The sequence below is a fragment of the Xenopus laevis genome, chromosome 5S (assembly GCF_017654675.1).
Source record: "Xenopus laevis strain J_2021 chromosome 5S, Xenopus_laevis_v10.1, whole genome shotgun sequence".
Taxonomy (NCBI): domain Eukaryota; kingdom Metazoa; phylum Chordata; class Amphibia; order Anura; family Pipidae; genus Xenopus; species Xenopus laevis.
Window position 1 is genome coordinate 89,209,513 of NC_054380.1, and position 24,630 is coordinate 89,234,142.

The window sequence follows — 24,630 nt, forward strand, 5'->3', positions numbered from 1 at the left end:
CTACTCATGCACTGAACCCAAGACGCTGCAAGCTAACCCCAATGCACCACCTGTCCACCCACCCCCAATGCACCTCCTATCTGCCCGGCCCCAATGCACCACCTGCCAGTCTGTACCTTGTGCTTCCCCCTACTCCTCTGGTAGGGGGAAGACTGGTCCGGTCTGACCCTGCCTGGAGCAAGTATGAACATTCCATATTGAGAGCAACTTTGTTCTATTACCAACCATGCCATTTCTCATAATAATATCGCTGCTACATGTAGGATTTTTTGGAATTCATTTAAACACATTTGCCAGTAATATTGCTATTAATAAATATAATAAAAAACATATAGGGCTTTCTGTGCAGCCTAACATATTTTTATGTGTGATTAAAGAAGCCTTTTACTTTTTATAGGAACATACAGTATGGGGCAGATTTATCAAGGGTTGAAGTGAATTCGAGGGAATTTTCGAAGGAAAAATAATTCGAAATTCAAAGTAATTTTTTGGATACTTCGACCATGGAATAGGATACTACGACTTCGAATTCGATTCGAAGTAAAATAGTTTGAATATTCGACTTCAAATTAAACCTGCCGAAGTGCTATGTTAGCCTATGGGGACCTTCTAGAGCAGTTTTCTGAAGTCGAAGAAAGATCGAGGGCTGAAATCCTTCTAATCGTTCGATTCAAACAATTTACTCGTTTGATCGAACAATTTTACTTTGTCTGCTAAACGGTCAAATTTGGTAAAAAAAATAGATATTCGAAGTCGAAGTTTTCCAATTCGATGGTAGAATTTCGAAGTATTTTTAAATATGCCCCTAAGTGTTATTTTCAATTAAAAAAAAAAGCCCTACGTATTTGGCTTATGTTAAACATATATTCTCTTTATCATAACTATTTATTTAAGGTCGAATTTTGTTTTCAAGATTTATTATTCCCCAAAGCAGCAAAGAATCAGAATCTGAAAATACTCCAACTTAAACCTGTTGAATTCATGTAAAAGTCAGAGCCAGAGGTCCCTTTAATCATTTGAAGATGTTTTTTACCTTCTTGAGTTTTGGGTGCTTTGGAGTGCTTAACGCTGGTTTTCACTCAAAAACGATAAATATGAGGTATTTGAAGGTATTTAAAGCCTATAAACTCAAAAAATTCAAAGTATTTAATACCATAAACTAAAAAATTTGAGATGTTCGTTTTTTAGTAAGTTGGTTTTTTCGTAAGTTTTTTTTAAATTTAATTTGTCTAGTGCTTTGTTTTTTGACCTGGCTCATCACAATTGAAATCATCATCCCTCTAATACAAAGCAGGGATAAAACAGACCTCCCAGAATCAGTCATAAATGAGGTTGTGAACAGGTGGCACATAAAGAGTTAATACACTGATGTCACATGCAGATTGATGAAGGTTACATACTGCTCAGGGCATGATCATAGCAGAGCCATTTTTGGAAGCTATACATCTGCTTGTCAATGGGGAATTCGGACTTGGAGTAAAAATGTGGTTCCTTTACAGTGTGTGTGTATTTCCAAACAGTGACCTCATCAAGTAAAGAGTATTTGTTTTTCAGCGGTGCCAAAACTCACAATTACTTGGTTCAGTAAACCGAAAGAAAGGGTTTTTATAATGGCGATGCTTTAGTAAAAAAGCACTTATATTCATGTGCGCCAGATTTACAGTAGTAACTTTGTTTATATGGATTCTCTGGTAAGAGTACGTGTGTTGCCTTTGGCACTGCAGAGTAAACCGCTTCCAGAAAGAGCTATAATACAAAGACATGTAAAAGCTCAAATGAAGATGAAAGTCTCGTTACGCAAATATGAACCAATACTAATTTCTTGCTCTGCCTAGATTACCCACTGAGTATTCAAAGCCACTGGAGCATTAGACTTGATTCTAATCGTACACACTACTAATCAAAACCATTATTCCCATAAGCAAAATTGTTTTTAAATGGCAGGAGCACAAAACTGCAGCTGTCCCAAGCCAGCTGGCCAAGGGGGGAGTTTTGGCTCCACTTACAAGAATATGGGCTCATGCATCATAATGTGCTATACGCTTTGAGAAATATTTATCCTGCATTTCGGCATTTAACACAATCTTTGGCAGTAGGCTGTATATAAAAACCTTTTGAACATCCTGTTAAACGAAAGAGAAAATTCTCAGTTTATCATGGGAATTATCCTTTGGCATGGAACAACCCAGTGGTTTGTGATGATGCAAGAATTCAAAAAGCATTTTAAAATGTATTTAAATAAACATAAAAAACTATGGGACAGCTGTCCCTTTAACAATATTCGGTCACAGATGTATAACTTGAATAGAAATGTTGTGGACACAAATCTAACAGGAACTTCATCTCCTTGTTAAGGCCAAACGAAAAGCTAACTGAAATTAGACATGGGGTTCATAATGTAGGTAGGATATATAAGGTTTACACAGCGTTTAGAAGGCTTTTTCCTAATCAATGAGAGCTGCTTATGTTCCAGGTCACTGCAATCAGAATCAGCAACCTCCTGCTTTGCTTTATCAATTTTCCCCCTGAAATTTTTTAAGGATGCACTGAATCCATACTACTTAGATTCAGACAGATACCAGATCCTCCCTAAAGATCTGTGAGTGTACCACACCAAATGCAATTCTTAATTTGTGTATTAAAAGTTGTGTCACGGGTAAACATGTTTTTTTTTTTTAAAAACACATCAGTTAATAGTGCTGCTCCAGACTTCTGCACTGAAATCTGTTTTTAAAAGAGCAAACAGAATTCTTTATATTTAATTTTGAAATTTGGCATGAGGCTAGACATATTGTTAGTTTCCCAGGTGCCCTTGTCATGTGACTTGTGCTTTGATAAACTTCAGTCACTCTTTGCTGCTGTACTGCAAGTTGGAGTGATATCACCCCCCTCCCTTCCCTCTCCAGCAGCTCATAAGCAGTCATCAACAGAACTATGTGCAGCTAACCAGATAGCAGCTACCTGACACCTTTGCTGAAGGATTTACAGTATTTGCATTGCTGAAGGTGTTCAGTTTTTTTCCTGCTTGGGTGCTATTCTCATGTCTACCACTAGGTGGGCTAGGGAGCACTACCTTGGTAGTGGTAAAATACAATGGGAAGGGGAGAAACAATAGCTGTGTCAAAGCAGTTCCATCCTGCAATGCTGACTCCTCAAATTTCAGAAACAGGCACAATGCACTGAGATGGCTGCCTCCACACCAATATTACAGCTAAAAAAATATATTTGTTGGTTCAAGAATAACATTTAAATGGTAGAGTGAATTATTTGCAATGTAAACAGTGTAATTTAGAAATAAAAAGCAAACCATAAAAATCATGACAGAATCCCTTCAGAGTCACATGATTTTAAATATTTGGATTTGGTTCGGCTTTATCCAAATCCTGCAAAAAGTGGTGGAATTTGACAGAATACTGGATTTGGTACATTTATGGAATTGTCTATAACAATTATTCACAATATTCTACAGTGTTTACTGACACACTACCATATTGTTCATGCATTTTTTTACATTATCTCCAACTCTTTCTTTCTTCCAACAGAAACCTCTGTCTCTTTTCTCCTCCTAATTCTATTTCATCAATCTTCTGAGCTAGCATCTGCTTTATATTACATTTTTATTTACTTCTTTAACAATCAACATTATTCTCCATTACTTTGCAATATTACTGTTAAATTATATCAGGCAATGTACGTGTACATAGCTCTTGAATTATGCAGCAGGATACATTAACATTTTGCCTGGCATATCTCTTGCTAGAGTCTACTGTTAAAATAGAAAACAAAGCTGAATATATAATCTACATCTCATTTGTCTTACTTCTTACACTTCAAGTGCCACAAGTCATGTAATTCAACCAAAACAATGTGCATTTTTTGTGTGTGCCTGCTGTGTAGATATAATGGACATATGGAATGCATCAAAGTATGATTTTTTTAAGCAGTTCATTTATTATATACATTTCTGCTGTACCTGAGACATCTGACAAGCTTAGAAATCAACATCTGGAAATCACTTGCTTTAATTGCGATGTGTTATGCGCAAGGAAATATGTAGACTGCAGGGATACTAGGGAGACCTTACCGTCAAATGCATTTCTTTCCTTGAAATTCTGATATGGCATGTAGAATAAGTATGTAACAAAGTAGTATAAATTCATCCTGGCATTAAGAAGAGATATTTTCATTAAGCAGTAGACAAATGGCTGTCATTCCAACTATTACAACGCAATTTACATCTAAATGAATGCATAACGTATCCCAAAAAGATAGTTTATTAAACCTATTAAAAGTCTTGCTATGAATTGTGTACTTTTCATGTTTGGAAATCCTTTTTTCCCCTGTGTACCTTTGTACTGGGACTGAGCAACAGGTCTGGACTGGGTGTCAAAATAGGCCCTGACATTCCAATACAGATAGGCCCAATCAGCTCCTCACAGCCCACTAAATACTGACTTTCTATGCCATCTTATGGCAGCCCCTCTGGCATTTGCCAGAACCCACCTGCTGAGCAACATGTAAGCCTTGCTAGTTGCTAAGCTACTTTATTGTAACATAGTTATGAAAAAGGGGGGACTAGGTGGCTAAATGATAAAATAAGATTTTATATGGATTTACACACATTTATCAAAAGCTTTAACCGTGCAGTAAAGTTCAGCATGGCACAATGCTTTGAGCAGGGACATATTACAGTTGGGAAAATGACGTATTAAAACAGCACAAAAGGTGTGAATTGTCAAAGCCATCTTCATTTTTATTGCAAAATGATGCTGTGAGTTTATTATTCTTTTACAGATCATTACATTCAGATCCTAGCTTGTGAGCATGAGTGTGTGAGGGAACTCTCCACCCGTCCTGGGCGCTTATCACCCATTGAGAACTTCCTTCCCCTGCATTATGACTTCCTACAATTCAGCTATTACAGAGGTATTTTCTGCTACATTTCTCCGTCTTGAATTGTTTTAGACATATCTGATTTTACTTTATTTAAAGCTTTTGTTTCTTTATCCACCTTGGGGAATGAAGGCTTCTTTCAAAAATATGCATGTCTCCACAAAGGTATAAATTGGGCCATTCCTGTAAACCATTGGAATCAGTCAGTCAATGTAGCTTTTGCTTGTCCAATGATTAATGACCGATTGACTGCTTAAACTACAGGACCCAGAAAATCTGGCACTTGTTACAGTATAACTTCTAATGTGCTAAGCCTCCATGGCTTCAAAATATCAGTATCTCCTATATAAAGTAAATTTCTTCATTTCATTTTAGATGGCAATCTTCTGAAGGCTTTGGAGTGTGCAAAGTCATATCTTCTCTTCCACCCCGATGATGCAGATGTATTGGAAAATGTGAGCTTTTATGAAACTTTGCTACCAGAGTACCTGGATCCAGATGATATTCAGCCACGGGAAGTAAGTATGAGCATCATAAACGTATTGTAAAATACAGTGCCAGACCATCATTTTAAATAAGGTTTGTGCCCTAATTTAACCTAATCCTATTAGAGAAAAACATAATCCTGATCACTATATTGGCATAGACCTCCCTGCACTCCTAGTTTCAATTCCAATCAGGGCCCTGTCTGCAAGGAGTGGAGATTTTTTTTTAATATCTGATTGGGTTTCTTCCCACTGTCCATCTTATTCGGCTCCTGGGCAGAGGCTGAGGTAAATGATGAACACTGTCTTTTGAGAAAACTAGGCAGCGCTATAGAAATAAAACATCTGACTTTTGTTTGTTAAACATGCCTTGTTTTGTTATACCATTTTCAAAGCATTGGGACCCGCTGCAAAAAGTTTTATTACCCTACTGCTCGCAATATCTTTTATCTATTTTTCCACTGAATGTTTATTTGTAATAATCTTTTTGCATTTAAATTGGATTTCTCCTTCCAGCTTATACAGTGGTGCTTGAAAGTTTGTTAACCCTTTCAAAATTTCTATATTTTTATATGAATGTGACCTAAAACATCATCTGCTTTTCAAACAAGTTATAAAAGTAGATGAAGAGAACCTAGTTAAGCAAATGAAACAAAAATTATTATATTGGTCATTTATTTATTGAAAAAAAATTAACCAATAACACATCTGCATGAGGCAAAAGTAAGTGAATTTTTAGGATTATCATATAATTTGAAGATGAGACCAGAGGCTGGTGTTTTCAGCCAGTGGGATGACAATGAAGTGTAAGTGAGAAACCCCGTTTTATATAAAGAACGGGGGGGGGAAGCCTTATCACACATACTACACAGTTGTGGATGTGTATCATGGCTCGAACAAAGGAGGTATCTGAGGACCTCAGAAGAAGAGTTGTTGAAGCTCATAAAGCTGAAAAAGGTTACCTGACTATCTCTAATGAGTTTGGACTCCAACAATCAAACCTATTGTGTTCACCCTACCTAGAAGTGGTCAACCATCAAAGATAACTCCAACTGCAAAGAGACCTAGACAGAGAGGTTACAATGGAACCCAGGATAACTAAGCAAATGAAGGCCTGTCTCACATTGCTGAATATTGATGTTCATGAGTCCACAGTCAGAAGTATACTGAACAGAAATGATGTGTATGGCATTGTAGCAAGGAGAAAGCCACTCCTGTCCCCGAAAAATATTGCTGACTGTCTATAGTTTGCTATAGATCATGTGGACAAACCAGAAGGAAAAGAAGAATGTTTTGTAGACCAATGAAGCCAAAATAGAACTTTTTCAGCTTAAATGAGGAATGTTACATTTGGAGAAATAAAAACACTGCATTTCAGCATACGAAACCTATCCCATCTGTGAAACATGGTGGCGAAAGTGTTCTGGTATGGGCCTGTTTTGCTGCATCTGAGCCTGGACAGCTTGCCATCATTGATGGAACAATGAATTCTGAACTATAACAAAGAATTTTAAAGGAAAATGTCATGACATCTTCCCTTGAACTGAATCTCAAGAGACAGTGGGTCATGCAGCAAGACGATGATCCCAAACACACGAGTAGTTCTACCAAAGAATGGTTAAAGAAGAATTAAGTGAATGTTCTGGAATGGCCAAGTCAAAGTACTAACTTTAATCCAACTGCAATGTTGTGGAAAGACCTTAAGGGAGTTCACGCAAGGAACTCCCCAACATCCGAGAGCTGAAGCTGTTGTGTATGGAAGAATGGGCTAAAATTCCTCCCAGTCGACAGTTACCGCATATGTTTAGATGCAATTATTGCTGTACAGGGGGGCCACACCAAATACTAAGCCACATGCAGACATATTATTGCATCATTATTTTTCAATAAGTACATGAAGTATAATAATTTGTGTTTCATTTGTTTAACTAGGTTTTCTTCATCTACTTTTTTTGAAAATCAGATGATATTTTAGGTCACATGAATATGAAAATATAGACAATTTTATAGAGCTCACAGAATTTCAAGCACCACTGTAGCTGTCGAGGTGGCAATGTTCGCTTCCTCTATAATCCTCTGTGTTTGATGTGTAGTGATGGGTATAATTGAGTGCAGTATATGTCTTTTCTTCTAAATACAATATTCCAGCTTTGTATGAAAACAAAGAATTAGTTAATCTGGTGTGTCTTAATTATAGTGAACAATATTATAGGTATTAAAAGGTGTAAAATGTGGAAGCCCACAGCAAAGCAAATCACCAATCTCAAATGGAAGAGAGACATTTGCAGTAAGCTGAGACATCCTAATCATATAATATCCATCCTTTTTCTAGTGTAAATGAGAAACAATGCTGCCACAACAAATAGCAAAATATACTCTTGACTGTTAACTATCTAAATATAATGCTACAGGTCTTACAGTTGCATTTCTTATTTTTTTTGAAGGATGCTGCTCAGTTTGTAAGACGCCACAGACTGGAGTCTGAAATTGTACAATCTGCTGCCGAAGGTTTGGGTTTCACATATAATGAGCCGGTAAGGAACCAAAGATAAGTGGAAATTCTGAAAAAAAAACAATAGGTTAACTATTAAAGAAAAGCTATTGTCATTTTTAGAAAATGGTACTTGTAAGGTGAAACAACACTGCGCAAATATTTTGAGGGCCAATAGAAAGTGGTCATTCATCACTATATTCACAGAATTTTGCAGAGGAAGAAGTCTCCCCTTGCAGGAGTAACATACCCTATTTATGGGTAGAGTTTGTGTTTGCTTTATTATTTTACAGGGCCCAGTAAAACACTTTGGTGTGGGTTATTTTACACATTGGGTCATATCTACCCACCACATACAGTATGTGTGTTTATTCCTGAGCAGCTCTGAGAAGAAAACATCCATATCCTTTAACCTCCAGTTGCAAAATTACCATGAAAAATGGTAGAATGTTTTTACCAAGCAATATTTTTTGAACCAAACATCTTTAACATAGCCATAATCCTTGTAATCCTGGATAGCTTGTTAATATAATGTACAGAGCAAAGTGTTTTTTTTTTTTTGAGAGAAAGTTGTCTGTCATAGAAGACTGTGCTAAAGAATTACTTAAAGGAGAACTAAAACTTAACTATAGAAGTAGACTAGAAATGTTGTACATTATGTTTTGGACTTCTGTACCAGCCCAAGGCAACCACAGCTCTTTTGCAGGAAAGACCTGTGTCTCCAAAAATGCCCCGGTAGCTCCCCATTGTTGATTCACTGCACTGCTCTGTGCTGCTGTCACTTACTGAGCTTAGGGACCCACTCACAATATATAGCACACATAGAATATAAGGATGATTAATAATCAATACAGATAATTACTACATGGTAGCACAGAAACCAGTGCAACTAGCATAAGAGTTTAATAATCAGCCCTGTAGCATCAGTGTATATTACAGACAAACCTAATTTTTTGCTTGATAATCTGCGATGACCCCTAAGCTTAGCTTCTCAACAGCTGCTCAGAGCCCACTGAGCATGTGAGTGTCACAGACCACGATTGTGACCCCTTGTGACAAGTTTGATGTTCTGGATCATTGCTGCTATTGAGAAGCTGAAACTTTATGCTGTATTTTAGCCATATTAATTTTTAGGGTTTAGTTCTCCTTTAAAGGATTATTTGTCCAAATCTGCAGGATAGATGCATAGATCCAAGGGGTCTATGATATCATCATTTTTTTAACTCTACCACTGGGGTGCAAACATGCATTTGAATTATTGTTCTTATTTGTGTAACAAAGCCCTGGGATTTGTCTGGGCAGGGCCTGTATTTGATTTGAAGATTACAAGAAAAATCAGAGAGATGTATTCATATTTCAAATACTTAATGATGTCTGCAAAAGTAGATGGCGTGATCTGTTTACTGGCAGGCTATAATATTATAACCTAGACATAAAAAATGTAAAGTGAAAAATATAAAGTGAAAAAATATAAAATGAAACCTGAGAAACGAATCAAGATCTGGCCTAATATTTTGAATTTCCAGTTTTGGCAAAATAAAAACTTTTAGATGTTTAGATAAAGGATTTGATGTATGCAAGCAGCTTTTCCTTCTCTATTAAGATATTCAGTATGTACTGCTACCAAAATTCATGTGAAGCAGCACTGAATCCTTTTCTAGCCAATGTAAATTCAGGCTATTTGAAGGGCCTACATATGTACATGGCTCCATTATTCAAGTAAAGAGGTCTTAATGCCATTTAAGGTCCCAAAATCTTCTTTATCCATCTAATACAATGTAATGCTTCTGATGCAAATACAGGTTCAAATTGCCCAATGGCTATATTTTTTAAACAGCAACTAGTAGTTTCTAGCAGCATCTCAAGGTTGTAAGCGAGAAGTGATTCCTCTTAAAGAATGAGGTATCATGCCTCATTTGGTGTTTAAAGAATGTTTAAACTGCTCATACTGACAAGTCAAATTCTTCCATCAAATAAGAACATTGAAAACCTTTCATCCTTTAAGAATGGGGGGGGAGGAAGGGGTCTCTTGACACCAGCGCATAATAAAACTCAGTAGTTCAAGCCCAAGTGTTTTTATTATCTCAGTGGAGCATGGCGACTGTAATGAGCCTCAATCAGCAGCGTTCAATTAGGTTAGCTTTGTTAGGACTCGGCACAGGGAAATGAATACATTCATGCTCTCAGAAAAAGAAATACTAGTTTTTGCATATATGTGTATATATATATATATATATATATATATATATATATATATATATATATACAGTCATATGAAAACGCTTGGGAACTCCTCTCCTGCATAATAATTTACTACACTTTCAACAAAAAAGATAATAGTGGTATGTCTTTTATTTCCCTGGAACATCCCAGGTGTACTGGGGTGTTTTCTGAAAAAAGATTTTTAGTGAAGCAGTATTCAGTTGTATGAAATTAAATCAAATGTGAAAATCTGGCTGTGCAAAAATGTGGGTACCCTTGTAATTTTGCCAATTTGAATGCATGTAATTGCTCAATACTGATTACAGGCAACGACAAATTGGTTGGATTAGCTCGTTAAGCCTTGAACTTCATAGGCAGGTGTGTTCAATCAGGAGAAAAGGTATTTAAGGTGGCCAATTGCAAGTTGTGTTTCTGTTTGACTCTCCTCTGAAGAGTGACAGCATGTGATCCTCAAAGCAACTCTTAAAAGATCTGAAAACAAAGATTGTTCCGTATCATGGTTTAGGGGAAGACTACAAAAAGCTATCTCAGAGATTTAAACTGTCATTTTCAACTGTAAGGAATTTAATCAGAAAATGGAAGTCCGCAGACACAGTTGCTGTAAAACCCAGGTCTGGCAGGTCAAGAAAAATACAGGAGCGGCATATGAGGAGGATTGTGAGAATGGTTACAGACAATTCAAAGATCACCTCCAAAGACCTGCAAGAACATCTTTTTGTAGTTGGTGTATCTGTACATCGTTCTACAATTCAGTGCAATTTGCACAAAGAACATCTGTATGGCAGGATGATGAGAAAGAAGCCCTTTCTGCACTCACACCACAAACAGAGTCGCTTGTTGTATGCAAAAGCTCATTTAGACAAGCCACAGTGATGCTTTGGACTGACAAGAAAAAAAAATCATAATAAGTGCTTTGCATGGCGGAAGAAGAACACCTCATTCCAAGAAAAACAACTGCTACCTACTGTCAAATTTGGTGGAGGTTCCATCATGCTGTGGGGCTGTGTGGCTAGTTTAGGGACTGGGGCCCTTGTTAAAGTTGAGGGTCGGATGAATTCAACCCAATATCAACAAATTCTTCAGGGTAATGTTCAAGCATCAGTCACAAATTTGAATCGAGACACTCATCAAAGGCTATAGGAGGCGTCTAGAGGCTGTTACATTTGCAAAAGGAGACTCAACTAAGTATTGATGTAATATCTCTGTTGGGTGCCCAAATTTATGCACCTGTCTAATTTTGTTATGATGCATTTTGCATATTTTCTGTTAATCCAATAAACTTTATGTTACTGCTGAAATACTACTGCTTCCATAAGGCATGTTATATATTAAAAGGAAGTTGTTACTTTGAAAGCTCAGCCAATGATAAACAAAACTCCAAAGAATTAGGGGTTACCAAACTTTTTCATATGACTGTGTGTGTGTGTGTATATATATACATATATAATCCAGTAAATGGACCCGCACTCGTTCTGAATATTGAAATAAATGTTCTTTTATTCACAGGTTCATTTCCAACGTTTCGGTCCTCTCTGGGACCTTTTGAAAAAGGTCCCAGAGAGGACCGAAACGTTGGAAATGAACCTGTGAATAAAAGCACATTTATTTCACTATTCAGAACGAGTGCGGGTCCATTTACTGGATTGTAAAATGAAACTTTGACCAACGCACCACCATCATCAGAATTGAATCCGGGAGGAGTGCGTTCACTGTACTGACATAATATATACATATATATATATATACACCTGGGTCGGATGTTTATTATCATTTGTTTAGTGGTGTGCTGAACATATTGGACTATTTTTTTATATTTGCACCCATCTGTGACACTTAATTTCTTGTTATTTGAGTAGTCAGCTCTATGACTGGTGTACATAATTTCAGTAGTTAGGCCAGGTGTTGGATAGCTGCCTGCTCAAACAAGATGGCTTTGCTCTTAAATATCTAGAGCAGGCATATCGCTGGACCTCCAGCTGTTGCTGGACATTAACTCCAGCATCCAACCAACAAGCCAGATTTGTTTTATGATTTGCAAATGTCATGAAGATTTTAAGAGATGGTAGGCTATGGAGTCTGGGAACCTTTTGCAGGTGTGTCTATAACCCTGCCAGTATCATTTCTTAGGGTACTGGCTTATTAATAATGTCTATTTACATCTACAGTGATAGAGAATTACTGTATGTAAAACTCCTTTCTGTTTTTTTCTTTTTACAGGACTTCTGGGTAACTGGTGGAGAACGTCAGGATGAATATAGGTATGTTTAAGGAACAGTTCAGTGTAAAAATAAAAACTGGGTAAATAGCTAAATATATATAGAATAACTGTTAGGGACTCACTGAATCCACTATTTTGGATTCGGCCAAACCCCCGAATCCTTTGCTAAAGATTCGGCCAAATACCTAACTGAATCCAAACCCTAATTTGCATATGCATATGCAAATTAGGGGTGGGAAGGGGAAACCATTTTTTACTTCCTTGTTTTCTGACAAAAAGTCACGTGATTTCCCTCCCTGCCCCTAATTTGCATATGCAAATTAGGATTTGGATTCAGTTCGGCTGAAGGATTCGGCCAAATCCGAATCCTGCTGAAAAAGGCCAAATCCTGGCCGAATCTCAAACCGAATCCTGGATTCGGTGCATCCCTAATAAATATATAGTTATATATTTATCTATAGAATAAATAGATAGGCTGTACAAAATAATAATGTTTCTGAACAATTCCTTTAAAATTGTTTACTTAGACTGAAAATATTTAATCAAAAGCAATCTTTTATTAACTAAGTTTTATTAAGGGTCGAATTCAAAATTAGAATTCAAATTTTTTTTATGGTCAAAACTCTCAAATTCGAATTATGAATTATCCAAACTCGATTCGCGTTTTTTTGGGTTTTTTTTCAAATCTCGTATAATGTAAATATAATGTAATTTAATAAAGCTTTAAAAAACTCACATGAATTCGAAATTCGAACTTTAATAAATGTGCCTCCTTGTGTTTTTGGGCCTCCGTTATTATTGCCCCAGATGCAAGTGCAAAACCAGAAAGTGGTGCAAAAAATGCACCCCTTAGCAATTATCTGCTGTTCCTATTAGGGGTGGGAAGGGGAAAATGGTTTTTACTTCCTTGTTTTGTGACAAAAAGTCATGCGATTTCCCTCCCGCCTCTAATTTGCATATGCAAATTAGGATTCGGTTGTCTGGGATGAAGGATTCGGCCAATTCCAAATCCTCCTGAAAAAGCCAGAATGCTGGCCGAATCCCGAACCGAATCCTGGATTCGGTGCATCCCTAGTTGTGATGGACCTTATCTTTTGTTTTATAACTACAGGTATCCATTAGGCACTCAGACTGAGCTTTCTGACGTCACAGGAATGCTATCAGGAAAGAAGACAATACAGAAGATTGACAGAGAGCTGAGGGAAGGTAAGAACCTTTTCATAAGTACATGATGAAGATGCATGCATAAGGGAATTACTGACTAGGGATGGTCGAATTTGATCCGTTTTGTTTTGCCAAAAATGTCGAAAAATTTTGACACGCGACGCCATACAAGGCGAAAAAATGTGCCCATCCCTATTACTGACTAGCTTATTATCACAATTATTCAGTCTCAGCTAAGAGTTGCCTATAGCTCATACAGGTCTGCTATAAAGAGGGAGAATAATAAATTCAACTTTGTGCTAATCCGATGGTCAAACAGAACTCATATGAGACCAGCTGACATTAACAGTTGATACTTCCTAACTGCAAAGGACTTTCCTAGTTATAAATGTGCCCAGTTGTGCCCAGAACCTTTTAAAGAAACACAGATATGTATCCAACAGCAGAAGAAGGGTGTAATAATAGTCAAAAAGTTTGGATCAGGTCTAGAAAGTCATTACAATCACCAGCTTGTTTCCAAGCAAATGCCACTTGCTTATTGGTTGCTATGAGTCTTGCAACAGCCAACTGCATCTCTACTCTTTATAAACAGTTACCAGACCCTTGTAGTCTCTCATTATTTTGTCATAGTCATTCATGCCATTTATGTGTATCCTAGGGAATATATAAGATATTACATATTAACAGGTTAAAAATGTAGGCCAATAACATAGCAATGTTCTAGGCATTTTACTTAAGGTTGTTCCCCTTTTTATTTACTTTCAGGGGCACATTTACTAAGCTCGAGTGAAGGATTCGAATGAAAAATACTTCGAATTTCAAAGTATTTTTTGGGGTACTTCCACCATTGAATAGGCTTCTACGACCTTAGACTTCGATTCGAACGATTCGAACTAAAAATCGTTCGACTATTCGACCATTCGATCAGTCGAAGTACTGTCTCTTTAAAAAATACTTTGACTACATACTTCGGCAGTTTAAACCTACCGAGGTACAATGTTAGCCTATGGGGACCTTCCCCAGCACTTTTCTAACTTTTTTTTTGATCGAAGAAAAATCCTTCAAAGGATTCAAATTCGATTCAAAGGATTTTATCGTTGGGATTTTTACTTTCAATCGGTCTAAGGATTTGCGCTAAATCCTTCGAATTCGATATTCGAAGGATTTAAATTCGAGGGTTTATTAACCCTCGATATTCGACTCTTGATAAATGTGCCCCTAAGTACAATGTAGTGATATTCTGAGACAATTTGCAACTGGTCTCTTTTTTATTTTTGTTTGTTTTTGAATTGTTGAGCTTTTTCTTCAGCAGCTCTCCTGTTTGAAGTTTCAGCTGCTGTCTGGTTGCTAGGACTACTTTTACCCTAGCAGCCAGGCAGTGATTTGAATGAGAGACTGTAAGATAATTAGCAGATGACCTAAAAAGAAATATAAGTAATAAAGAGTAACGATAACAATAAAAAATTTTCATCTCAGAGAACTCTGTTTTGGCTGTTGGATCAGTGAAAGCTGAAGAAGAAAGCAAATACTGTAATTACAAAGCTATAAAAAATAAAACCAAATAAGACCAATTTAACTACAAAGTTTAAAAAAATAAAACCAATTAAACATTTACTAATAAGAGGTTGTTCCATAATATACTAAAAGTAAAGGCAAACTTTCAAATTTGTTTTACTCATCTTAAAGGGGTTGTTCACCTTCCAAACACTTTTTTCAGTTCAGTTGTTTTCAGATTGTTCCCCAGAAATAAAGAATTTTTCCAAAATCTAAGTTTAAATTTAAAGCTTTGTCTCTGGTGTTTCAGTCTGGCAGCTCAGTAATTCAGGTGCAGACTCTAAACTGTTACAATTTTGCAACATTTAGTTGATACATTTCTCAGCAGCATCTTTGTAGTATTAACTATTGTATCAATTCTAACAATAATTAATGAAACTCAGATTCTGCTCAGCAGGGACAAAGATAAGAAATGTATCAACTAAATGTATCAATTTATAACAGTTTACAGGGTCGGCGACCCCCCCTTCTCAGAGTTGCTTTAGAAGGTGAAAAATGACACTCTACACTTGAATATTAGAAAAACGGTGACACAAAGAAAATAGAAAATGATTAGAAAAAGTTGTTATTTCAGGTGAACTGTCTGAAACCAACTAGTTTGAAGGTGAACCACTAAAATATTATCCTAGCAGTGTGATAATATAGAATGATAACAGGTGATTAACAGTCATGGGACTTTTTCTCTGTAGAAGATCTGGATGTTACTGATCTTCCAGCAGAGGAATGAAAGAATGAACGTGCTGGAATAACAACTAGCAACCCAGCAGCATCAAAATTAGCTCAAGCAGCCCAGCAGAACAATAATAAGATAATAAATCTGTACACTAGTCCTCTGGCTGAAATCACAGTGGAAGATAGGTTTTGCACTTCCCATTGTGCACTGCAGGGGGCAGCCAAATTGCATCTTTTCCTAAACGTATTAACTCAATTTGTAGAGAATATAATTAAGATGGAAATAAATCTGCGTTTGAGTTTTTTGCAGCTGAGCCCTTAATGATATTTTCCAATTATAAATTGTGCACACTAAACTTGTGCTATTTTTTAAACTATTTTTAAATGGAACACCTGTAGTCTCTGACTGCTGCTATTCATGGTTTCATGGTTTCTGTTCATGGAATACATGGCTTCATGGTTCTTTGAACTCTGTTCAATAAAAAAAAAGCAGTGTTTAATTTAATGGCACACAGTTTTTTCATCCTGGTGAAACACAAGCCTGTCAGTGCACACACACATATGTGGTGTGTAAGGCAGATGGTCTTTCCTTTCCTGACATATAAACACCAGCGAAGAAATCAACCTATGCGCACCATTGTGATTTCTTTGCACAGAACTGCCCCTGTTCATATATATATATATATATATATATATATATATATATATATATACATATAGTTATATTTGGCTGATCAGATCTTTTAGTCCCCAGTGGGGCCCCAGTGCAGTCTTTCTCCAAAAATACCTTCTCAACTGATATCTGAGAAGGTAATGTATTGTTGATAAAAGCATCACTTTGAACCCATACATGTGCCAACAATCTGCCAAAACACTAATTAGTCGACACATGGGCTGCCAATTTCTAATTATGTATAGCCAGCTTAATAGTAAAGATATACAGACTGGGTGCCATTAGCATTGGTTCTTACCAATAGGGATCTAACCAGCATATGAAAAATATTTATTGAATTCTAAGTAAGCATCTAAACTATTTCCATACATATCTGCAAACCCACTGTGCTTCTCAAATTGCCATGTTCCAGTCATATGTCACATCAATCAATGTAATAAGAAACATAAATTATTGTTGACATCCTTAGGTCATGGCTGATATTTGATTCGCTAGTAAAGGTTTTTATAGGTTTTATACCAATTGTTATTGCTGAGGATTCTCTGGGATCATTGGATTATCATGTGCTGCCATCTGGTGGTTATAACAATTCCAATTTTTGCACTCATAAATTCAGCTGCTCCTCCACCCAAAGACTGATTTCCAATATAACAGCCAGACATGCTGTTTTTAACAGCAATTGCATTTAAAAATAATGTTCAAATTCTTGCATGTGTGAAAGTTGCTTACAAAAGCATTTTCTGTTATTGTGCAAAAATCTGTCTTTGGTTGGAGGGCCCATTTATTTAAGACTGTAGCTGCTTACATAAGTAGCACTATAATTAAAATATGCATACTGTACATATATACAAAGTATTTGATCCATTGCTAGGCGTTAGCGTAAAGCTAGCCATTACAGGTCAGTGCTATTCTCTATATTACCAGCTGCACAATGTATTATAAAAATGTTAATGTATAAGCCTCGAAACCTCAGTCCTACAGTCCACACATTTGAAATGAAACATATCAAATGTGCTTGATGCCTGGTTGATTAGAAGTTAGTTGAGATTCAGGCTTACCTACAATGGTTTCTAAGCAGCTCCATGTTACTAATTACAAATAAATACCTGAGGGTTGTAAATGTTTCCCAATGCTTTATCATTTTGTATATATAATGCAGATGGGAACTATTGCGGCATATCTGCACTTACCTACCTACATCAGTACATAGCTCTGTCACCAATATGTAAAATAGTAATTTCTATACTTTGATGGGTTTTCAGATGCTTTTTTTAAAAAAAATTATAATGTCGCAAAGGAAATTGCTCCGTGCACCCCATCAGAAACCTTTCTCCTCAGACCTTGTGTACTATCTAAAGTATCAAAGGCATGACCTTGATTTTCTCTCTTACAGTAAATCTTTATTGCATTGCCAAAATTGTATGGGAAGGGAGTAATAATACATGAAGCCTTTATGGTTGCTAGAGGATGTGACTGACTAACACCATTAAATGCATTCCTAGAGAGTCCTGTTCCAAGGGAATTTCACCAACTCAGAGGTGGCACATTACTTATTATTACTAATACAATTTTCTTCTTTTTGGACCTGTCACCCAGACACAAAAAGCTGTATAATAAAAGGCCTTTTCAAATTTAACATGAAATCCAATTTCTATTTTTTATAAAAACATTCATAGCTGTCATTTAAAGATCTCAGCTGTCAATCAAATATTGTCTGCCCTTCCTAGGCATAGTGATGGGGCAGACATTTACTTTCCCTTTCCATTAAGCACTTCCTAGATGTCACTGCTCTCCCCACATTCCCCCAGTTCTCTTAACCATGTAATTGTGTAGCAAGGGCATGGGGATGGACATCAGGTCCCCCATTCTGGTGCACAAACAAGATTCTAAGATGATGCAATGCTTGTCTTAATAACAGTGTCCACAAAATGGCTCCTGCCTGCTTGCTATAATGAATTTCCAGAACAAAGGAAACAAGATTCAAATAATTTATATAGTGTAATTAAAGTTCATTTTGCTGAATAATGTGATAAAATAGAATTTTGAATCATTTTTTTGGGTGATGGTTCCCCTTTAATATGAATATAAAATGTTCAGCCAGCAATGAAAGTGATGGAGCTGTTAATTGAACTTCCTATAGTAACTACATGTGTACATGCACGTTGTACTGTAACTAATGTTTTATCTATTACCTTCCATGCAGGGGGTTCTCTGTTATATAATGAAGTAAAACTCATCCATAGCTCAGATTATCTGAACGGCACTCAGAGAGTCCAGCTGGATAGCGTTGTATCAGAGCAGGAATGTCATGATCTGAAAACAGTTGCCAACGTGAGTTTCTGACTTTATGTGTTCCCTTCTTGAGGCATGCTACTGTTTATTCACGCACTGAGCCATACACTGAAATTAACCAGATCAGAACCAATTTGGTCCATCATGTCTGTTCTAGTTTTAAAGAGAACTCCATGTCTATTTTTATTTTTTTTTTTGCTTAATGAAAGAAAATGTAATCCTAAAGAATTTTCCGATACACATTCATGAAATATTTTCGTGTCATTTGTGCAAGGGATCCAGTTGGGAAAACAGCATTTCCCCCTTTCTACACTCCTGGTTCTGCCTTGAATCAGAGCTTGTCCTGACTTCTGCAAACAATGTAAAGAAGCCAGCTTTTCTCCACCCAAAAGTCCAACCCATAATGCTCAGAAGATAGAAAGGGGCAGACAGGTGATGCTCTCCCTAACAATTTTAAACTCATTGAAATCTGACAACCCTTTATCCTGGAAGCTCCAAATTTTGGGAAGGTCATCTCCCACAGACTCCATTTTAAGCAAATATTTAACATTTCTAAAAGCAATTTCTTTTTTCTCTGTAATAATAAAACAGTACCTTGTACTTGATCCCAACCTTAACGTATAATTAATTATTATTATTATTTAAGTCAAAACAATCCTATTGGGTTTATATAATGTTCAAGTTATTTTTTAGTAGATTTAACCTTTTATCCAGGTCCCGAGCTTTCTACATGACAGGTCCTATACCTGTACAATCTATTTCAAAAAGCTGGTGTGGATTTCTCCTTTAAGTCTTTATTTTATTATTTAGCTATCCCATATGTGTTTGAATTTCTTATATTAGGCTGCTCCCTACCTTATCTGCAGGAAGGCTAATTTATTCATTCATGCCCATTTTTGTTTAGAAATATTTTCTGTTTTTCCGTTTTTTTTTTTTTTTTTTACTTCCTTCAACTTCTTGTGGTGTCTGCTAGTTTTGCCATGATCTGCAGCTAGAAACTTGAAATCCCTGATAATTCCTTTGATATATTTTAGTGTTTTTGTCTTACCACCTCTCCCTTTCTCATCCAAAGTGTACATGTTATAGTCTTAAAGCCTTTCCTGATTTTATTTGTTATGTAGACCACTTTGTTCCCTTCCTCAGGACAGTGTAGCCTTTTAGGAATGGGACTGGTTATAAGAGCCTGCAACAGCACATCTTCATACAAAGAGAACAATGTTCTCATGCAATGGTACAAGAAGAACTTCACATGCAAATTTTTGTATACCTATCTCCTAAATAATCAAGCTGTGTTTAGACTTCAGCTCCCAGCAAACCAAAACAGTAGTTCTACTTGAAGCATTTGAGCTGTTGATCTTATGACACAAACACCAACCCACACACTATTAGGTAGTTGTTCTGAAGCATTCTTGCCTTATTTTATTAAATAACTAAATTAGCTGAGACTGCAGTCTCTGTTCCCTTGGCACTTAATACTGTAGCTTTCCTAATGTTTGTTTTGGACTGTGTGGACTGTTTGGACCCATTTAAACCCACAAAACATAACCATTTTCTAAAGCCCCTAAATAATATATAGACAACTTTCTCTTCTTATGGGTGAAGGTCTGTCACAGTTTTATTAAATATAACAACATAACCATGCCCTAGCAATGACATGCATAGCATTAGGTGACATGTAACATTCTTCATGAAACCACCCACCAATGGCAGTCATCAGTAGATGATGGGCTTGTACCAAGACTCATTCACTTAACCAATGTAAAGGACACAACTACTTCCACTCCTGCTGTGACATATCACAACAGCCTCCTGAAATGCAAGCATACATTTTGCATGTTAAGCAATGACAAAAAAATAATTACATTTATAATTTATCAAATACTTAATAAGCGGGTGAGAGAGGCTTCATCTTTTTCCTCTGGGAACTGAAAAGGCGGAGCCCATGTTCTGGCTAAGAACATCAGTGGTATATTTCCTAGGGATGATGTAGCATTCTGATCGGCTTCTGGCTGGCCACCCTCCCTGGTCTCAGGCACCTGCATTATGCATTGTGGTGCCCACAAGAAATATCTGTTAAGCGAAATGCACCACTGCATTTTTGTTGTTTATTTTGTAGATGATAACATTGGCTGGTGATGGATACAGAGGAAAAATGTCACCTCATACCCCAAATGAGAAGTTTGAAGGTGCAACTGTTCTAAAGGCACTGAAGGTAAACATGTATGTTATAGGTGATAAATTAACCTTTCAGTTAGTGGGGTTCATCCTTAATAGAGCTACAATGTTGCCAAAGGATCAAACCTCTGTTAAGTCACATACTACATGGACAATCTTCAAACAATAAATTATCTGCATTCTACTTCCTACTTGGAGCACATACCTCTATGTAAGAGTTGGTATCCAGATCAATTTATTGTAGCTTAGCAATTCTATTTGGATTTATGAAAGGGCACAAGCTTCTGGGTGCGGCACTCACTGTACAACTCCTGGGTCTGTCTGTTTAATTTGGACTACCAGCAGGGTAACACACTAAATTAGGGTAAGAAATATATTTTATGTTTATTGTTGAGGCAGGTGCAATTTGTGGCTATCAATCCTTTTTTGGTGGCTTTTTCACTTACTCACCTGAGGAAGGGTGCATATTCCTGAAAATTCATACTTGCCTCCACATTAAACAAAACAGTGGACATGCTGTTATTAGTCCAGATGAAAATCAGGAGCAGGAGGGTGTTTGGAACCTTCAACAGCACAACAGTGTCAGAATCCAAGAGATACACTTCACACTTCATTGTACACAGACAATGCCTAGATTTAATTTTAAGCACACACACCACAGTTGCCAGTGCTACTACCTCTTTGTGCTCCCAGAAATTCCTACCTTCCTGTTCAACTCATTAATGATTGCACACAGGCCCAGCCCAACACTCTTAAAGTCAGTGCAATAAATGTGTTAATAAAATAAAACTTGTGATTATGCTATTACATGCACTTTTTAATTCTCTGTGTTAAATGTAACATATGCCCATACTCATGTTTTTATTTTAAAGTCCCAATAATTATTATGAAAAAGTCAGATGAGAGCTGACAGTGACTCTTATCTAGTCAACATGCAGACCTGCTCAACAGGCGATTTACTGAATTTAGTATTTTTTAAATTGTATTCAAATAATAAAATCTCTTAATAGCATCATAAGAGGTTGGGCGTGTGACTAGAATAATTGTAATAATAGGTAGCATAAAATATTTAAAAGACATAAGGGCAGAATTCAATGTCTCTGGTATTCTATTCTGTTTTATCTGTAGATACTGTACAAGACAATACAAAATATTACCTTCCTAATGTGTAGTTTCTTATTTCTACTTGTATTGAGAAGTGTAGCCAGTCAAGCCTTGCCTTGATTTAGGTATTCAAATAAGACACAAAACAAGGCATGTTTTCCGTTTAAAAAGTCCAAAAGTGAATATAAGGTTTCAGACAATGTATCTTTACAGAAACCGGTAACAAAAAAAACTATATTCAATATCATAGACATTTTGAGATGAGCGTATTATTAAATTACTTGTTCATATACCTTTTATTTTCTGTTTTAGTATGGCAATGAAGGTCGCATACCCATGAAGAGTGCTCGCCTGTTTTATGATGTGAGTGAAAAGGCCCGCAGGATCGTGCAGTCTTACTTCATGCTGAATACCACACTTTATTTCTCCTATACACACTTAGTTTGCAGGACTGCCCTCCAGGGTAAGTTATTTCACTGCACCCCAAGTACTTCGCTGTCAGTGGGACAGTGAGGCAGTTTTTCTTCCATTTTTAAGTTATCTTGGATATTTGTTTTATATTTCATTGATTTTTCATAATGAAAGGTAAACAAAAATGTAGGGATGCACCAAATCCAGGATTCGGTTCGGCCAGAATTTGGCCTTTGTAAGCAGGATTCGGCAGAATCCTTCTGCCCGGCTGAACCGAATCCAAATCCTAATTTGCATATGTAAATTAGGGTCAGGGAGAGAAATCACGTGTTTTTTTCACAAAACAAGGAAGTAAAAAATTGTTTTCCCCTTCCCACCACTAATTTACATGTGCAAATTAGGTTTCGGATTCGGTTCACAAGGGATTCGGGGGTTCGGGCGAATCCAAAAAAGTGGATTCGGTGCATCCCTACAAAAAACAAAATAGAGGGAGAAAAGCAATTTTATACACTTACATACAGGAATGTAAATGGTATTTTAGATGGGGTCAGCAACGCCCATTTGACTGCTAGAAAGAAAAAAAAGCAAATAATTATAAAAAAATAAATAATGGAAACCAATGGAAAAGTTGCTTAGAATTAGCCATTCTAGTACATACTAAAAGTTTACCTACAGGTGAACCAGCCCTTTAAGCTAAAATAGTGTTAAGAGTACATTCAGCTCATCAATATATTGGCCCAATGTGTTTCGTCATTAATTCCGACTTTCTCAGGGGAATCAGGGACATAATGTAAATGCATTATTTTATTTTAATAAAATTGTACAAGCAAGTATATGTAGTACAGGTATAGGATCCCTTATCTGGAAACCCAATATCCAGAAAGCTCTGAATTACGGAATGGCTGTCTGCCATTGACTCCATTTTATCCAAATAATCCAAATTTTTAAAAATGATTTCCTTTTTCTCTGTAATAATAAAACAGTAGCTTGTACTTGATCCCAACTAAGATATAATTAATCCTTATTGGAAGCAAAACCAGCCTAATGGGTTCTTTTAATGTTTAAATTAATTTCTAGTAGACTTAAGGCATGAAGACCCAAATTACAGGAAACCCCAGGTCTCAAGCATTCTGGATAACGGGTCCCATACCTGTATATATAGCAAGGCGAGGGCTGCCTTCCAATAGTTGTTCCACTAAGCACAGCACTTTTGCTGCCCTGGGTACATTCTGAATGACTTCCTATCAGGCCCGGACTGGCAATCTGTGGGTTCTGGCAAATGCAAGAGGGGCTACTATAAGGTCCCATAGAAAGTCAGTATTAAGTGGGCTGGTGGGAGCTGTTTGGGCCTCTGTGTACCTGAAATGCCAGGGCCTATTTTAATTCTCAGTCCGGACCTGCTTCCTACTGTGTATAAATTAAAGATATAGAGAGGTATATTTAGTCTATTTTAGAGTTTAGACTTTATAAATGTTCTGTAGAATTGGTTCCTTTAAATCTACATGGAATATACAAAAGAAGTTGTTGTAATTTAACATCAAAAGGCAAAAAACTATTGCTAGGAAAGATAAAATGCAACTTTTTCACATCTGCAGGGCAGCAGGATAACAGAAACGACCTAAGCCATCCAATTCACGCTGATAACTGCCTTTTGGATCCAGAGGCTAATGAATGTTGGAAGGAGTCTCCAGCCTATACCTACAGAGATTACAGGTATCTATTTCACCACTTACCTGCATTATCCTAAGGGCAGGGGCACATAGAGCACATTGTCTGCCCAGTGGAAGCTCCACACAGTTTAAAGCCATGCCTGTCAATGTGGCTACACAATGATCTGCTCTGTATGCCCCTGCCCTAACCAGATGATGCTGGGAGTTGTATTTGTATTAAGGCTAAAGAGCTTTGGGTTACCATTATCCTTGCATAGGCAGTTTGCAGGACCTCCAGTTGATTGCTGTAGTTTTTTTGAGCGGCTCACAGTTCTGTATAGGTGCATATCTTTAGTGAAAACTCCAGCTGCTATAAAATCTATACAAATAATGAAGGAAAAGTAACAAAATTCTGCAAACAAGTGTTGAAAGAAAATTTCTAAGCAATTTTCCAATATCCAAGCATTTTCATTGATTTTGAAAGTCATTTGTGAATGTTATTGCTACAGAAAGCCGTCTATATCTGGTCATTTCTATTCTCCTGCCAAGACTCCTATTCCTGCAGTGCCTCTGCATGCGTCTTCATCGATCAGTTGCTAACAATTGCAACACCATGTGACTTTTCC

General features: G+C 36.8%; 1 protein-coding gene across 2 annotated transcripts in view; it reads left to right on the forward strand.

The window, feature by feature from the left end:
• The window catches only part of LOC108718050 (prolyl 3-hydroxylase 2), an 86,328-nt gene that overhangs the window by 58,784 nt on the left and 2,914 nt on the right, over positions 1-24,630 (forward strand). For both annotated transcript variants that reach the window (XR_001935958.2, XM_018265615.2), the window contains exons 4-12: positions 4,795-4,926; positions 5,269-5,411; positions 7,823-7,912; positions 12,310-12,350; positions 13,422-13,516; positions 18,577-18,704; positions 20,782-20,877; positions 22,257-22,407; positions 23,951-24,068. Coding sequence is in view for 1 of the 2 variants with exons in the window: in XM_018265615.2 (XP_018121104.1) it covers positions 4,795-4,926; positions 5,269-5,411; positions 7,823-7,912; positions 12,310-12,350; positions 13,422-13,516; positions 18,577-18,704; positions 20,782-20,877; positions 22,257-22,407; positions 23,951-24,068 (994 nt within the window). In the remaining variant the exon portion in view is untranslated. The remainder of the gene's footprint in view (positions 1-4,794; positions 4,927-5,268; positions 5,412-7,822; positions 7,913-12,309; positions 12,351-13,421; positions 13,517-18,576; positions 18,705-20,781; positions 20,878-22,256; positions 22,408-23,950; positions 24,069-24,630) is intronic.